Source organism: Somniosus microcephalus, chromosome 9 (assembly GCF_052327205.1).
Source record: "Somniosus microcephalus isolate GS21.2 chromosome 9, FLI_Smic_1.0, whole genome shotgun sequence".
In the NCBI taxonomy this organism is placed as follows: Eukaryota; Metazoa; Chordata; class Chondrichthyes; order Squaliformes; family Somniosidae; genus Somniosus; species Somniosus microcephalus.
In genome coordinates, this window is record NC_140995.1 from 213,360,969 (window position 1) to 213,379,223 (window position 18,255).

The 18,255-nt window shown below is 45.3% G+C and overlaps 1 protein-coding gene across 4 annotated transcripts in view; it reads right to left on the reverse strand.

Annotated features, from left to right (window-relative positions):
• anapc1 (anaphase promoting complex subunit 1) overlaps window positions 1-18,255 on the reverse strand; it is a 234,040-nt gene that overhangs the window by 207,038 nt on the left and 8,747 nt on the right. For 3 of the 4 annotated variants that reach the window (XM_085997869.1, XM_085997866.1, XM_085997867.1), the window contains exons 4-9: window positions 17,249-17,303; window positions 15,734-15,834; window positions 15,167-15,249; window positions 13,755-13,828; window positions 3,369-3,517; window positions 502-728 (exon numbers count right to left, since the gene is read on the reverse strand). In XM_085997869.1, the coding sequence (XP_085853995.1) occupies window positions 502-728; window positions 3,369-3,517; window positions 13,755-13,828; window positions 15,167-15,249; window positions 15,734-15,834; window positions 17,249-17,303 (689 nt within the window). The remainder of the gene's footprint in view (window positions 1-501; window positions 729-3,368; window positions 3,518-13,754; window positions 13,829-15,166; window positions 15,250-15,733; window positions 15,835-17,248; window positions 17,304-18,255) is intronic. The other variant, XM_085997868.1, reaches the window with a different exon arrangement.

An 18,255-nucleotide genomic window follows, 5' to 3' on the forward strand; every position in this document is an offset into this window, starting at 1 on the left:
GAGGCTGGTGTGAGATTGACAGGGACAGGAAGAGGGTGCAATCCACGGCCGAGGACGACCATGGGCTGCGTGTGGGTGTGCCAAGGGGAGAAAATGGCCCCAGGAAGAGGGCGCAGGCCTTGGGTGAAACACAGGCGAAGCACCGGGCTGGTGGCAGGCATGGCCATCGACTTCTCCAGGTTTACATTGGAATGTCAAACAAGTACACACACATAGAAAATATACAGCCACATAAACACGCACAATGCCGTGATGATCCCCTAACCCAATACCACCACGTTCTCTATTTAGTAGCACAACTAGGACCCCAACAGATGGTCAAAGACACTTTTTCAACGTTACTAACGTCAGAAGAGCCGGAATGATTTCTTTTGTTTGTGCAATGAACTTTGCAACTCTTTACTATGCCAACGGAGAATTTGTTTTGATACTGCACCATTTTTTTCTCATCGCCCCCATCATTTTCTCCAACTGTTTAATGAAACTGTTGTGTTTGCTCACCTCAGAGCCGCCATGTTTGAGATGGAAGGAGAATGAGAGCGAGAGTGTGCACCAGGAGAGATTGTGGATCTGTTCTGGCTCGGAAAAGAGGAGAAGTTTTGGAACGGAGACGCTATAGGTGACTCTCCCTTTGAGACGCTGCGGAGGTGAGCAGTCAGAGAGCTGCTGGTGGCGATCTGCTGAGGAGTGTCGGACGTGCCGTGATACCTCAGAACTATGTTTTGCTCCTGTTGGGAGAAATACAAGAATTTATGCCTGGCGTTAAGAGGTACGGCAAATAACATAAGAAATAGGAGCAGGAGTAGGCCATTCGAACCTGCTCCGCCATTCAATGAGATCATGGCTGATCTTCTGCCTCAACTCCATTCACCGGCCCTATCGCCATATCCCTTGATGACCTTACCAGTCAGAAATCTATCGACTTATGTTTTGAATAAACCCAATGACTGGGCCTCGACAGCCCGCTGGGATAGAGAATTACAAAGATTCACCACCCTGTGTGAAGAAATTTCTTCTCATCTCAGTCCTGAATGGCCTACCCTTTATCCTGAGGCAGTGGCCCCTGGTTCTAGACTCCCCAGCCAAGGGAAACATTCTCCCAGCATCCACCCTATCAAGCCCTGTAATAAATTTGTATGCTTCAATGAGATCCCCTCTCATTCTTCTGAATTCAAGAGAATACAGGCCTAGTTTACTCAATCTCTTCTCATACGACAGTCCCGCCATCCCAGGAATCAATCTCGTGAACCTTCGTTGCACTCCCTCTATGGCAAGTATATCCTTCCTTAGGTAAGGAGACCAAAATTGTACACAATACTCCAGGTGTGGTTTCACCAAGCCCCTATATAATTGGAATAAGACTTCTTTACTCCTGTACTCAAATCCTCTTGTAATGAAGGCCAGCATACCATTTGCCTTCCTAATGGCTTGCTGCACCTGCACATTCACTTTCAGTGACTCATGTACAAGGACACCAAAGTCCCTTAGGGCATCTGCATTCCCCAATCTTTCACCATTTAGAAAATACTCTGCCTTTCTGTTTTTTCTACCAAGGTGGATAACTTCACATTTATCCACGTTATATTCCATCTGCCATGTTCTCGCCCACTCACTGAGCCTGTCGAGATCTCCTTGAAGCCTCTTCACATCCTCTTCGCAACTGACACTGCCACCTAGCTTTGTATCATCAGCAAATTTGGAAATGTTACATTTAGTTCCCTCATCCAAATCATTGATATAGATTGTGAATAGCTGGGGCCCAAGCACCGATCCTTGCGGTACCCCATTAGTCACAGCCTGCCATCCTGAAAAAGACCCGTTTATCCCTACTCTTTGTTTTCTATCTGTTAACCAATTCTCAATCTATGCTAGTATATTACCCCCAATTCCATGTGCCCTAATTTTGTTTACCAACCTCTTGTGTGGGACCTTATCGAAGGCCTTCTGAAAATCCAAATACACCACATCTACCGGTTCCCCTTTGTCTACTCCACTAGTTACATCCTCAAAGAACTCCAATAGGTTTGTTAAACAGGATTTCCCTTTCATGTTGACTCTGCCCAATCTTACTATTAGTTTCCAAGTGCCCAGTTATTGCATCCTTTATAATAGATTCCAGCATTTTCCCCAACTACTGATGTGAGGCTAACAGGCCTGTGGTTCCCCGTTTTCTCTCTCCCTCCTTCCTTAAATAGCGGGGTTACATTTGCTATCCTCCAATCTGCAGGAACCGTTCCAGAATCTATATATCAAGACAAGATGGAGGCCAGCTCGTTGGAACATGTGACATTACTTATCGTGGGTTTTCATTACTAACCAGAGGCGAGCAAGCTGGGCAGCGACAGTTGAACAGGTTTCACTGTGTTGCTGCCCAGTAGCGTGGGACCCAACTGGGAAAGTTGGTTGCCATTCTAATCCTGCAGTAACCACATCTTTGTGGAGGGTTCCTCTCGAGGCCATCTGCAGCTTAGGGGATTAGTGCCTCGAAGTGGGTGCTTAAAATGATAGATGTTCCAGCACAGCCGAGCTCTAACTTAGCCTGGGTGGAAATCAGGAGAATGGTGCAGGGTTTGAGGAAGAAAGATTCTCTAAATACAGCCGGATCATCGGGGACAGAACAGCGGAGGGGAAAAAGTTATTAGGCTTGATTCGACATTCCTCTTAAAATTAGATCCCCATCTTAACATTGGAAAAGACCGAAGTCATCTTCAGTCCCCACCACAAACCCTGCTCCCACATCACTGACCCCGCCCCCAGTACTAGCTCAGACCACTGATAACCTCGGCGTCCTATTTGACTGCGAGTTGAGATTCTGATCCCATATCATTTCTATTAGAAAGATTGCCTGTCTTCCACCTCCGTAGCTTTGCCCTTCTCAGCCCCTACCTCAGGGATTGCATGGCTGTGGAGGAGGGGGGAGAGGGGGAGAGGAAGGAAGTGTTTACTCATGATGCTCCAGCCATCAGGAGTGTGGCTTGTTGGATCAGTCCGTCAATTGCTGGCCAATTTCGTAGATTCATTGTGTCTCTTCACCTCCCTCTCTTCTGCAAGAAAACATGTCCTTAAAAACCACCTCTTTCACCAAGCCTTTGGTCACTCTCTTAATGCCTCCTTCTTTGATTCAGCATCTCACGCCTCTAACAAGCCCCCCCGGGACATGTTTTCTATGCTATATAAACGTAAGTTTTTTTTCCACTGAATTTCTAATCAAACTTTAATGAGCTGGGAGCTCTGTGCGTCTCCACTTCCCAGGATCCTGAGAAAACTGCAGCAGAATCGCCGTAACTCGGGTTCTCGAACGAGGAGAACAAAAAAAGAAGCAAGAATAAATGTTTAAAAAAAAATCAACACTCTTACAGAACAGGTACCTCGGTTTTAATTTTGCGCAGTGCCCAGGCTGTGTGCAGACTCTGCACTGTGTCGTAAGTCATGATGATTGATGGTGCCGAACTGGAGAAAACGATTTTCATGCTATAGTCAGCAACATACTGTACTCTTGGTATACTGGTCACGCCTACTGAATGGGAGGAGAGTGTAAATTAATTCTGTCACAAGTAATTCAATGTGCAAATGCTGTGTGACGTCCGCAACACAATTGGACACTATATAAATGCAAATATTAATCAATAATACTTCTGGCATCTAACTCGAGGGCAGACTGCTTGAAAACAGATTCATCATATGGCCCCAAAAGTATATATTTTAAATGGACTAGCGTAATTAATAATCCAAAAGTTAGTTTCTTCTTGTAAATAATAATCTCCCATTGCATAGCTCAAGAAAAAAATTAAAATATTAATATTAATGATCTATTGTTATCCCCTAATTATTTGCATTTTTTTTGCTCACCACAATTATTATTTAAAATGTCTTCCTTCTCTAATATGTGGCTTGGAAACCTTGTTAACTTAGCACTCAGTGTAACAATCCTTCTTTTGTGATTTCTTCTAGTGCTTTAAAATACGTTTTCTTCTGCAAAGTTACAATTTATGTTCAAATGAAACCTGTGCGTATATTTATAAATGATGTACTTAATCCTTAATAACATAAACTGTGATTAAATTTAAGCTTTATTTTTAATGAAGGTAATCAATATGTCCAGTCTATTTTTTTTAAATGGAGGGAAGGGAATAAATAGAAGGAAACGGTGAAGTCCAGGGCTGCGCCAGTGAGCAAGGCATGGCTGGCCTGTCCCTGCCCGTCCCCTCCTTCTGACATCAAGGTAGATTGTGCCTGAGCTGGCAACGTCGTAAATGCTTGTACGGTTTAGTTAAAATGCAGCTCACAACTTGAGAGCAAGTGTACACCCATGAACCTCACAACTGAACAGTTATGCACCCCGCAGCACAAACGGGACATATTCTACATCAAGGGAACCACCGCCACTGGAAGCAGCTCCAATAGAAGCAGAACAACTTAGACAAGCTCGCTGATCGGTTCAATATTGTGCTTGTCACACAACACTGCAAATAATGTACGGATTAAGTTGAAAAGTTCAAAGCAGCAGCAGTGCGGACCTGGGAGGAGCGGCGAGGCGGCGGTACCAACTCAGCACCGGCAGAATTATCAAAGAGTGACGTCAGAAGTCAAAAGTGGCGTCGGCACAAGGGGAGGGAGCTGATTGGCGAGTATCTAGTTAGTGTTTCTACTTGGCTTTCTTAAAGATTTAAGTTTATTCCAACTAGGTTAGCTGCACCGGGGGGGGTGGGGGGCGGGGAAGAGAAGAGGGAGAGCAATAGTGATAGGGGATTCAATAGTTAGGGGAGCAGACAGGCGTTTCTGCGGCCGCAGACATGACTCCAGGATGGTATGTTGTCTCCCTGGTTCCAGGGTCAAGGATGTCACTGAATGGCTGCAGGACATTCTGAGGGGGGAGGGTGAACAGCTAGAGGTCGTGGTCCATATCAGTACCAACGACATAGGTAGAAAGAGGGATGAGGTCCTGCAGGTAGAGTTTAGGGAGCTAGAAAAGAGGTTAAAAAGCTGGACCTCAAAGGTAGTAATCTCATGTCCTAGTGAGTACAGAAATAGGAAGATAGAGCAGATGAATGCGTGGCTGGAGAGATGGTGTAGGAGGGAAGGCTTTAGATTCTTGAGGAATTGGAACCGTTTCTGGGGGAGGTGGGACCTCTACAAGCCAGACGGGTTGCACCTCAATGGGAACGGGACCAATATCCTCGCAGGAGGGTTTGCTAGTGCTGTTGGGGAGGGTTTAAACTAGCTTGGCAGGGGGATGGGAACCTAAGAATAAAGTCAGTAGGGAGGGAAGAAAAACTGGAATTGGAAAACAAAAACGTAGAAAGTAAATTGGAAGAACAGAGGAATCAAGGAGGTTTGCCTGTACTGAATGGTATACACTTCAATGCAAGGAGTATAGCAAATAAGGCAGATGAGCTGAGGGCACAGGTAGATACTTGGGACTATGATATTATTATAGCTATTACAGAGACGTGGCTGAAAGAAGGGCAGGTATGGCAGCTCAACAATCCTGGTTACAGGATTTTCAGACGGGATAAAGAGGGAGGTAAAAAGGGAGGGGGAGTCGTGGTATTGATTAAAGAAACTATTACAGCTGTGAGGAGGGATGATATGTTGGAGGGATCATCAAACGAGGCCATATGGGTCGAATTGAAAAACAAAAAAGGGGCGATCACACTGCTGGGGTGTACTACAGCCCCCCAAACAGTGAGAGGGAGATAGAAGAACAAATATATAGACAAATTTCTGAGAAGTGCAAAAACTATAGGGCAGTAATAGTAGGGGATTTTAACTACCCCAATTATTAACTGGGATAAAATTAGTGTGAATGGTATAGAGGGTGCGGAATTCCTAAAATGCATCCAGGAGAACATTTTTAAGCCAGTATGTAGCAAGCCCAACAAGGGAGGGGGCAGTTCTGGACTTAGTTTTAGGGAATGAAGCTGGGCAGGTAGAAGGCGTAGAAGCATAGAAGATAGGAGCAGGAGTAGGCCATTCAGCCACTCGAGCCTGCTCCGCCATTCAATGAGATCATGGCTGATCATCCAAACTCAGTACCCTGTACTTTTGGTGCTAGTGACCATAATTCAGTTAGATTTAGGGTAGTTATGGAAAAGGACTAGGATAGACCAGGAATAAAAATTCTAAATTGGGGAAAAGCAAATTTTGCTAAGCTCAGAGGGGATTTAGCCATAATGGACTGGAAACAGCTACTTGAAGGTAAATCAGTGTCAGAGCAGTGGGAGGCATTCAAGGAGGAGATCCGGAGGGTTCAGACCAAATATGTGCCCTTAAAGAAAAAAGGTGGGACTAACAAATCTAGAGCCCCCTGGATATCTAGTGACATACAGGGTAGGATAAAGAAAAAAAGGAAGGTGTATGACAGATACCGAGGGCTAAATACTCCAGAATCTTTAGAGTACAGAAAGTACAGGGGTGCAATTAAAAAGGATATTAGGAAAGCAAAGAGAGAGCATGAAAAATTCTTGGCAAGTAAAATCAAGGAAAACCCAAACATGTTTTATAAATATATTAAAAGAGGATAACTAAAGAAAGGGTAGGGCCTATTGGAGATCATGAAGGTAATGTGTGTGTGGAGGTGGGAGATGTCAGAAGGGTTCTTAATGAATACTTTGCATCTGTTTTCACAAAGGAGAGGGGCGAAGCAGACATTGCTATCAGGGAGAAGGAGTGTGAAATATTAGATGAAATAAACATAGTGAGAGAGGAAGTATTAAGGGGTTTAGCAGCTTTAAAAGTGGATAAATCCCCAGGTCTGGATGAAATGTATCCCAGGCTGTTAAGCGAAGCAAAAGAGGAAATAGCAGAGGCCCTGACCATCATTTTACAATCCTCTCTGGCTCAGGTGTGGTGCTGGAGGACTGCTAATGTGGTACTCTTGTTTAAAAAGGGAGAAAAGGATAGACTGAGTAATTACAGGCCAGTCAGCCTAACCTCTGTGGTGGGAAAATTATTGGAAAGAATTCTGAAGGACACGGATTAAGCAAGGATAGTCAGCACGGATTTGTTAAGTGAAGGTCGTGTCTGACAAACTTGATTGAATTTTTTGAGGAGCTAACAAGGAGGGTAGATGAGGGTAGTGCGTTTGATGTAGTGAATATGGACTTTAGCAAGGCTTTTGATAAGGTTCCACATGGCAGACTGGTCACAAAGTTAAAAGCCCACGGGATCCAGGGCAAAGTGTCAAGTTGGATTCAAAACTGGCTCGGAGACAGGAAACAGAGGGTAATGGTTGATGGGTGTTTTTGTGACTGGAAGGCTGTTTCCAGTGGGGTTCCGCAGGGCTCAGTACTAGGTCCCTTGCTTTTTGTGGTATATATCAATGATCTAGACTTGAATATAGGGGGTATGATTAAGAAGTTTGCAGATGATACTAAAATCGGCTCTGTGGTTGATACTGAAGAAGGAAGCTGTAGACTGCAGGAAGATAACAATAAATTGGTCAGGTGGTGTAGTGTATGTGCCTTTAAGAGCCCCATGTGTACTGTAATGCCGGTAATGGCCACTCGGGCTATATAAGCCTGTATGTTGTGTTGTATCAGTCGTTCCCCTCCAGACTTGGTTTAGTAAACACCTATGAAACCAACTCCTGTCTTCAGTGTCTCTATCAACACACGGACACAACAGTGGCGACGAATTGGAAACGGACTTACCTGCAATTCGGCAGCACCTCAATGACATCGATTCCTCTGGCGTCCAAAGTTGAAGAAAAAAAATCAAGAAAAAGAAAAAGCTGTGGTTTCACCAGCTAGCCAAGCTGGTGGCAGGTACTGCAATAATCCTTCCTGGGCGTTGGGCTGGGGCTCCAGCGGCTGGCTCTGCAGCTAGGCCAAGCAGCTAAGGTGAAGGCAGGCAGTAACAGACGGGGAGGGAGCACTCGGGAGACGGCCGGCGCTGCAAACAGGTCGGCGTTCGGACCTAGAGAGTCCGGCGGGAACGAGTCTCCAACTGTAAATAAATAAATAAAAAGAACGGAAACCGCGGGAAACGGCATCGTCATCGGCAGCAGCGGCGGGGAAGCGCCATATCTTTTCTGCAGAAAAGAAAGAAAAGCGCGGGAAGCGCCATTTTTTTTCTAGGATGCCTAATTCTGGCAATATTGATGCTTTTGATAACGAGATAGAGGATTGGACCACACATGTGGAAAGAGTGGAGGTATATTGCACCGCAAATGGAATAGAAGATGAAAAAAAAGCTTCAGTACTTCTAAATCTAATGGGCACAAAGACATACAAGCTGTTACGAAACTTAATCACTCCAGCCGAGCCGATGGACAAGAATTTTAAGGAGATTGTTGATACCCTACACTGCCAATTCGGGGCAGGACTGGCAGATTCTCTACGAGACAAATTCATCTGCGGTCTCCTAAGTGAAGGAACACAAAAAAAGCTATTTTCTGAGAAAGATTTAACACTGGACAAGGCTTTCAGTGCAAGAGGAGCTGCAGAGATACAGCAAAAGCCACAGGACTTCGGCACCCATGAAATGACACGGAGTTTCGAGAGATGTTATCGCTGCGGCAGATCCACCCATGACCAGAGGGACTGCTGGTTCAAGGACAAAGCATGCAGGCAATGCGGAAAGATGAGACACATTACACGTGTATGCCGATCTGGAAACAAAAAATCCACTAACATAAAAAAAATCAATAAGGAAAAGCACAGAAAGGTACAAATGATGACTGACAGTAGCTCCGAAGACCAGAAGAGCGATAGCGACTCCGGAAACAAGAGACTAAGATCTCTCAAATTACATAATGTAATTGCCAAAGAAGATTACCAGACCATTTGGGTTACCCTCACAATAGCAGGGTCCCCAGTTAAAATGGAGCTAGATACAGGATGAGCTCTGACCGTCGGGATTACGAGCGGCTATTTCCACATATACCTTTAAAAGACACATCCATTATCTTGAAAACATATACGGGGCAGAAAGTATACCCCAAAGGAAAAATAAGGGTGCCTGTTGTATACAACGGCAAGGAAATACAGAAGTTGTATTTATACGTTCTACAAGATGGTGGTCCACCGCTGTTGGGACGTGAATGGATCAGGAAAATACGTTTAGGCTGGCACTCCATTCAGGCACTGACGGTGACCAGTAAGGAAAAAAATGATGATGACGTCATACCTGAACGATTAAAAGACATCTTGGCCAACGCCAAGGAAGTGTTTCAAGAGAAACTAGGAACCTTGAAAGGCATCACCGCCTCAATAAAAGTGGAAGATGCAGCAATTCCCAAGTTTTTTAAGGCAAGACCGGTGCCATACGCAATTCGTCCAGCAGTCGAGGCAGAGCTGGAGAATTTGGAAAAGGCAGGCGTATTATCTAAAATAGATTGGAGCGAGTGGGCAACACCCATCGTCCCAGTCATGAAGAAAGCATTGAATAATGATAAATCTGAAGAACAGAGAAAAATTCGCATCTGTGGAGACTTCAAGGTGACTGTAAACCCGGTCCTTCACACGGTACAGTATCCTCTTCCGAGGATAGAAGATATTTTCGCCTCACTATCCGGAGGGAAACGTTTCACCAAAATTGACTTGGCACAGGCATATCTACAGATGGAGGTTGAAGAGGCCTCTAAAAAATCTCACGATAAATACACACAAAGGCCTGTACCAGTACAATCGACTGGTTTTCGGAGTAGCATCCGCTCCAGCTATCTGGCAAAGAGCTATGGAGCAAGTCCTCCAAGGGATTCCGGGGACTCAATGCTACCTAGATGACATCCTTGTAACAGGAGAAAACGACAACGAGCACCTTGCCAATTTGGAGCAGGTGCTCACTAGGCTGAAAGAACGGGGCCTATGAGCAAATCGCCCCAAGTGCGAATTTTTCCAAAATCAAATATCATACTGTGGCCACATAATAAATAAGGAAGGGTTGCATAAGTCACCTGAAAAAATTGAAGCGGTCATAAAAGCCCCAGCACCTGAAAATGTTTCACAATTAAGGTAGTTCCTGGGATTAATAAATTACTATCATAAATTTTTACCGAACTTATCAACTCTTCTACACCCTCTTAATGAACTGCTACAAACGGGAGTAATTTGAAAATGGAGCGAAGACTGTAAACGTGCCTTCCATAAATGCAAAGACTTAATCACGTCCAAAGAAGTTTTGGCTCATTACAACCCATCACTGCCCATCAGACTGGCGTGCGATGCATCCCCTTACGGCATAGGAGCAGTATTATCGCATAAATTCCCTGATGGCTCGGAACGGCCGATAGCTTTTGCGTCACGCTCATTGAACTCAGCTGAGCGTAACTATGCCCAAATCGACAGGGAAGCACTCAGCCTGGTATGGGGAGTGAAGAAATTCAACCATTACCTACACGGACAAAAATTTACCTTGTTGACTGACCATCAACCCCTCATCTCCATATTCAACCCTAAAAAGGGTGTTCCCATTATGACAGTGCAAAGGCTACAGAGGTGGTCCCTTTTTCTAGGGGCACACCAATACAACATAGAATACAAAGGATCAAAACAGCATGGGAATGCTGACGGGTTATCACGCCTACTGTTGCCAACGGTAGAAGAAGCACCTACCGTAAACCCAGTGGAGATTTTCCACTCTACCATAGTCGAATGTCTACCAGTAACAAATTCTGCCATTGAAAGGGAAACTAGAAATGACCCGACTCTCTCACGAGTCTACGATTTAACAGTGAAGGGATGGCCAGCACATGGCGAACCACTGTTGCCAGCATTCTCGCAAAGAAGAGAACAGCTGTCAGTGTGCCGAGGAACCTTGATGTGTGGATCCAGAGTGGTGATTCCACCCAAACTCCAGGATAAAGTTCTAAAGGAGCTTCATGAGGGGCATCTGGGTGGAGTGAAAATGAAGAACCTAGCCAGGGCGTTTGTATGGTGGCCAGGTATCGATGGAGACATCGAAGAAATGACCAAGAGCTGCCTAGGATGCCAGAAGGTCCAAAACGCTCCACCCCAAGCCCCTCTACATCTATGGGAGTGGCCCTCATCTCCCTGGCAAAGGGTACACATCGACTTTGCTGGTCCATTTATGGACTCAATGTTCTTAATCGCGGTTGATGCACACTCCAAGTGGCTGGAGGTAATAAAGATGTCCTCCACCACCACGGAAAAAAACATCACAGTATTAAGGACCATATTTGCCAGGAATGGGCTGCCGGAACAGATCTGTTCTGATAATGGACCGCAATTTGTGTCCGAAGAATTCAGGAAGTTCTTAAAAAACAATGGGGTTAAGCACTACACGTCCGCCCCATACCATCCCGCCACCAATGGATTGGCTGAAAGGTTTGTCCAGACCTTCAAGAAGGCCATAAAGGCCATGGGTAATGAAGACATAAAACTTCAGCACAAGGTGGATAACTTCTTGTTAGCATACAGGAATGCAACACATATGGTTACAAACCAAACTCCCGCCATGATGTTCTTCAATAGAAGCCTAAGATGCCGGCTGGATTTGATCAAGCCCAACATCAGAAGGGACGTGGAGAACCGGCAATTTCAAGGCATGAATGAAAGGCCAACCAGAACCTTCCAGATAGGTCAACAAGTTTTGGCCCGGGACTACCGTACCGAGAAATGGCAGCCTGGAACTATCTGCACACAACTAGGACCGCTGATGTATACCGTGGACATCAGAGAAAGCATAATAAGGCGCCATGTTGACCAAATCATAGAGTCATCCGAAAAGGGACAACCTACACCACAACTCTATACGCCTAACGATGAAGTAGAGATACCCATAGTATCTACCTCCGATCCGGTGATACTGGAACCCGATGAACCCGACACTGGCATTCAAGCCGAATCAGCCTTGTCAAAAGAACCTACTACACCACCAGAAACTACAACACCACCGAGGCGTTATCCGGACCGAGTCAGGAAGCCTCCAGAGAGACTGACTTATAATTAATTAACTGCAGCAATGTGTAGATTATTTTTCTTGTAACATGTAATTAATAATTATTTAAAATATTATGTATTGGTTGGCTAAAAGGGGAGGAATTGTAGTGTATGTGCCTTTAAGAGCCCCATGTGTACTGTAATGCCGGTAATGGCCACTCGGGCTATATAAGCCTGTATGTTGTGTTGTATCAGTAGTTCCCCTCCAGACTTTGTTTAGTAAACACCTACGAAACCAACTCCTGTCTTCAGTGTCTCTAGCAACACAGTAGCAGAACAGTGGCAAATGGAATTCAATCCGGAGAAGTGTGAGGTAATGCATTTGGGGAGGGCTAACAAGGAAAGGGAATACACATTAAATGGTAGGACACTGAGTAGTGTAGAGGAACAAAGGGACCTTGGAGTGCATGTCCACAGATCCTTGAAGGTAGCAGGCCAGGTAGATAAGGTGGTTAAGAAGGCATACAGAATGCTTGCCTTTATTAGCCGTGGCACAGAATACAAGAGCAGGGGGGTTATGCTTCAACTGTATGAAACACTAGTTAGGCCTCAGCTAGAGTACTGCGTGCAGTTCTGGTCACCATATTACAGGAAAGATGTGATTGCAATAGAGAGGGTGTTGCCAGGAGTAGAGAATCTTCTCTATGAGGAAAGACTGGGTCTGTTATCCTTAGAACAGAGGAGGCTGAGGGGGAGACTTTATTGAGGTGTATAAAATTATGAGGGGCCTAGATAAAGTGGATAGAAAGGACCTATTTCCCTTAGCAGAGGGGTCAAAAACCAGGGGGCACAAATTTAAAGTCATTGGTGGAAGGTTTAGAGAGGATTTGAGGGGAAATGTCTTCACCCAGAGGGTTGTGGGGGTCTGGAACTCACTGCCTGAAAGGGTGGTAGAGGCAGGAACCCTAACCACATTTAAAAAGTACTTGGATGTGCACTTGGGATGCTCTAACCTGCAGGGCTACGGACCAAGAGCTGGGAAGTGGGATTGGGCTGGATAGCTCTTTGTTGGCCGGTGCGGACACGATGGGCCGAAATGGCCTCCTTCCGTGTTGTAACTTTCTATGATTCTAGGTAATATATTTACCTGTGGAGAGTCTAGAGAAGCTGAGATTGTTGTCCATAGAGCAGAGAAGGTTCAGGGGAGATTTAATAGAGGTGTTCAAAATTATATGGGATTTTGATAAGAGTAAATAAGGGGAAACTATTTCCACTGGTGGAAGGGACAGTAACCAAGAGGACACAGATTTAAGATCATTGGCAAAAGAACCAGGGGGGAGATGAGGAGAAATATTTTTACGCAGTGATCTGGAATGCACTGCCTGAAAGGGCGGCGGAAGCAGATTCAACAGTAACTTCCAAAAGGGAATTGGATCAATACTTGAAGGGGGAAAAAATTGCAGAGCTATGGAGAAAGAGCAGGGAAGTGGGACTAATTGGACAGCTCTTTCAAAGAGCCAGCACAGGCACGATGACCTCCTTCATTGCTGTCTGTATCTATGATATTTTACTTCCTTCTCCCTGCCTCCCCACACATACACGTGCTTCCCATCATTCCTCCTCCCCTCTCCTCCAGTCAGTGGAAGACTTGTTTCAGATTCACTGCTCCTTCCACATAAGCGGTTCCCCATTTGGCCCCAAACGGAGACTGGGGACTCCCTGTGCGGGGAATTCAAAAACTGTGCTTGCGTCACTGGACTGCTCTGAAGGGCAGTTTCCTTGTTTGATCATTACCCTTTAAAAACACTAATCACCCAAGACAGTTCCCATCATAAATCCTCTCGGAACTTAAGGTAGGCCCCAAACAGAGTCAGCCACACAAAGTAACTGGCTGTGCAATGTCGTCCTCACCTCCTGACTTACATACAAGGGGTGCGATTTCATCCAGCGGGTGCAGCATGCTGAACATCGTAGGCAGTGGCTCCCTGCAACCAGTTACACAGCAACGGTTAACAACACTGACACAGTGCCATTCGACAAGACCTCCCCCATTGCAAAGAAGGGCGTGCAAGAGATTTAAGAGCGAGTCTGATGCGACAAAGACACAAAATCTGGCCTGCCCGGGGAATTTTCCGACCCTGCCGCATCCTGCGAACTGTCACAGAGTCAAAAATATTGAGCTAAACCCCTCGATGGCTTAGCGTGTGCTTGGTGCAATAGTGAGCGGCACCAACGAAGGTCGTCACTAGTGTGTGCCGAGGTTTGGTGTGTGCCGAGTTAACTCATCTCAGCTAGTGCAGCAGCAGCAACATCCCACAAGGGTAGAGAAGGGGACCCCAGCAAATTAACCAAGATCCCTATCCCATTCCCTATCCAGCGACCAAACCCCCCCCCAGCCCCCACACCAGCTGGAAAGTGTGTGCGAACACACGTAAGGCAAAGATAGGCCAGGTCATGCCTGTGGTGCCTCCCATGGTCAAACAGCTTGCTGACACACACCATCTGTCGACAATAGTACAACACAATTAGATGGGTGTGGTACCCAAGGATCTTTGGTGCCTGTGGAACTGCGCCCCAAGCATGAGTCACCAAAAAGGGAGGGGGGTAGAAAATTAGGTGCAGGGTGGGGCTTTAAAAATAAGCAGCCTTTTCACGCAGAGCATATGGCTAGATTATTCTTTTTAGAACAGCTTTGTTGTTGATTCATGTTGTTTTTTTCTGTAGAAGTGAGACCACTTTTACAAAATTACATGGAAATATTAAAATACTTCTGTAATTTTAGAAAATTCAATGCATTAAATTGTAAGTCATCTGGCGGTGAACTGGAGCTCGTAATTTAGTCTATTGAGAAAATAAAATAAGCGGGGGGGGGGGGGGGGGCGGCAAAATAAGTTAAATTCTAATCGGAAACCAGACTTGGATTGCCAGCTTGGCTCCCTTACACAGCTCAGTTTTACCAGGCTGATAAACAGAGAACTTCATGGCAAAACTGGCTGAGAGACTTCTCCCACCCTCATAAAACACACCCACCTCCTCCCCTTCACTCCCCCCCCCCCACCCCCCAATTCAATCACTATAGCATTGCACTGAAGTTATCATGGGGAGTCCAAGTTAAGACGGAACCTTCCAACTAAATAAAAGCAATGGTAGGTTGGTAGGGTTGGCATTCTGCAAGAATGAGATCAAATGGGCTGAAAGGTCCTTCTTCATCCAAACCTATCTTGTGAAAACAGAGCAAAGTCAAACAAGTGATAAACTTACAAGAGCAAATTTGACAGGATCAATCAGCATGTGTGTGTGTGTGTTTTTTTTAAGTTGCCTACCTCAGAGGACTTAAAGGTACTTCTTGTATAGGGTTACCACGTTCGAACATTAGCCCATATTTGGTTGCCCATACATCTGCAACCTAGAGATAACAAAATATTACTTAAATAACTCATTCACAAAGCAAAGCAGCATATTTTAAACCAAGAACTGAAGGGGAAAATACAGTTTCAGAAATAGATTTGACCCAGTTTGTTTCAATGGTATTAAACCATGAACCAATCATTTATAAAACCAGAGCAGGAGTTTTTTTTTCCCTTGATGACGTGGTCGGAACTTGCCAAATACCATCACCATTTCCTTTCAGCTTAGTATTTGAAGAGAGAAGGAACTTGCATTCATAGAACTCGTCATCACATCTCTCAATGTCCCAAAACACTTCATATGAAACAAATTACTTTTTGAAGTGCAGTCACCGTTGATATCTAGGTGAATGCTGCAGTCACTTTACTTGCAGAAAGATCACGCAAACAGCAATGGGATGAACGGCCAGTTAATCTATTTTTAGCGATGTTGGTTGAGGGCGGAACATTGGCCAGGAAATGTTTCAGAACAGAATCCATCACCTGGAAAGGTAACGGGGCAATGTAGTCCTTCCCATCCACGGTGTGTACATTCACACAGGACCTCTGTACTATACACACGCACTTCTCTCTCTTCTCCGGAGCTGAAAGGGAAAGAGTTTTATCTCAGTTCATGAGTCAAGAGAGCAAACAGGTCAATAGCAATGTGAATCAAGAATGAAATTCACAAGTGTAACCTTAACCACAACAGTGTTATTTAGAAACACATTTAAGTCGAACATTTTTTGTTAATGTGCCAGGTATCTGACAGAAACCCAACGAGTCTCATTGAAAGAAAATCTACATAAGTATGATTTCGATTTGTCAAATACAAAATGCACACACTCTCCCTGGAGAGAGACACACTGCTTACCCAAGACCAGACAATTTAGGTGCAGGTTTGGCAAGAGCCAAGGATTTGTGATATCCAAGCAAGTCTACGGGTACACCCAAAACCAAGCAAGCTCACCAAGCAGATAGTGTGCTCGTCCAGCTAGGGCCACTGTACTGATTAGGCATTGGATTCCAGGTTATCTGGAGCCAAGTAGATTGAACCCCAGACCCCGGTGACGTGTTTACCCCTCCTGAAACCATCAGTGTTAGAGAAAGATTATGAATGTCTCAGAGAGAAAAAGGAAAAAGCCCAGAGGCTGTATTTTCTGTTCAAAGTACTCCCCCCAATATCGATCTGGAAAAAGGCTTCACAGACCCCCGCCGCTTTGAGTCTCCTTTTGTGCAGGACCAGTTGGGTGGCATCAGTTACAGGGAACATCTCCAATCATATTAATGGCGAGCCAATCAGCAACCATCCTAGCCCAAGATCAGCTGAGTATTTGCTTAGGCCCACCACCAGCAACAACAACTTGCATTTATATAGCACCTTTAATGTAGTAAAAGGTCTCAAGACACTTCACAGGAGCGTAATCAAACAACATTTGACACTGAGCCACGTAGGCGATATTAGGACAGGTGACCAAAAGACTGGTCAAAGAGGTAGCTTTAAGGAGCGTCGTAAAGGGGGAGAGAGAGGTGGAGAAGTGGAGAGACCACCATCTTCTCAAGGGCAACTAGGGATGGGCAATAAATGCTGGCCTTGGAAGTGACGCCCACATCTCAAGAATGAATATAGAATAAAAACTTAGGAAACTGAAAATGACGGGTCACTCTGAAGCTTGAAGCATATTTTGCCAATGGTACAGTATATATTTCTGGTCATTTTCTTCAGATATTCGGGTTGTACACTGAACAGAAACAGAACACATTTTGCAGCAGTGTTGGAACAAATTTGTTGGAAGATGGAAGGCAGGCAAGTCATTTAAAAACAATTACTTTTCTAACAGCTAATTATTCGAGATGTGGCCGTTCTCTAATTCATTTTCTCCCAGCAAGCAGTCAGCAAGGGAGGGGAGTGGAGAAAATTAGCAAAGGAAAAAAAAATACACGTGTTCCTTTTAAACAGAGAATTGTAATATAAAAATAAAAGCCTTCTGTCCTTAATAATGCTGAGTGCAAACTTACCTTCCGTACATTCGGTCTTATTATCCTGTGGTATGCTGAAATCACACCATAGTGCCTAAAGTCGAGACACAAAGGATGTTGTTGGTTAACTGTTCATGTTTTATTTTTGGTTTTCCCCTAATTAGTTTACCTTGAAAACCACATCATTTAATGCAAATACACTGGCCCAGTTCAGAACACTGGCAGGCTGCCACAGCATGGCTCATGGGGAGCCGGATGACACAATAGGGGTGTTGTCATTCAAATGTGACGGAGAAAAGTGTTATAGGAATTAAGTGTGATGCGTAGAGAAGGCGTATACGATACACAACACTGTCAATATGCTACTAATCTATCTCCTGTGTCATTGCACATGCTGTGGGGAGGGGGGTGGGTGGTGGTGGTTGCTGGGGTCAAATTCAAGTGTAGTCTTCAGATGAAGCGAGGTTGGACCATTGGTCCAGAACGCAGAGATCTCTGGCATACCAGACGACCTGCTGGGTGAGCTGCACACTCATCCCCATATTCTGCTCATGCTCCCACATCCTGGCAGTCCGGAAAACAATCTGGACGATCACCGGGAACACGACTGGCCTCACGAGCCCAGAGGAACGAGCTCGACGCTTGTTGGGTCCGCCCACTGGGGAGAAAGGGTCCCGGCTCCGGAGTCAGCAGGCTAGCGTGGCTCTCACGACTAGCTCAGAGACCACAGAGTGCAGCCATGAGCATGGCAGACATGTGATTGAAGCATGTAGGACATCTGCCAATTGGAAGGACTCACGTTTGGTTTCCCCTTGGAATTAGGGGCCCAGGCTTGGAGACCCCACTCAACACACACTCCCGCCTCAGTGCAGCAACCCATCCACCAGCCTTGAGAGGTACCAACCAAACCACGTGACGAGTGTACAGAATCCCCTTTGCACCACCCCCAACCCAGGGCCAAAAAAGATGTCTTTGTTCCTCAACCTGCACTGCTCCCAGTGAAAGCCGCGATGCATTCCTCCTACACATCCCATGCAGTCACGAGG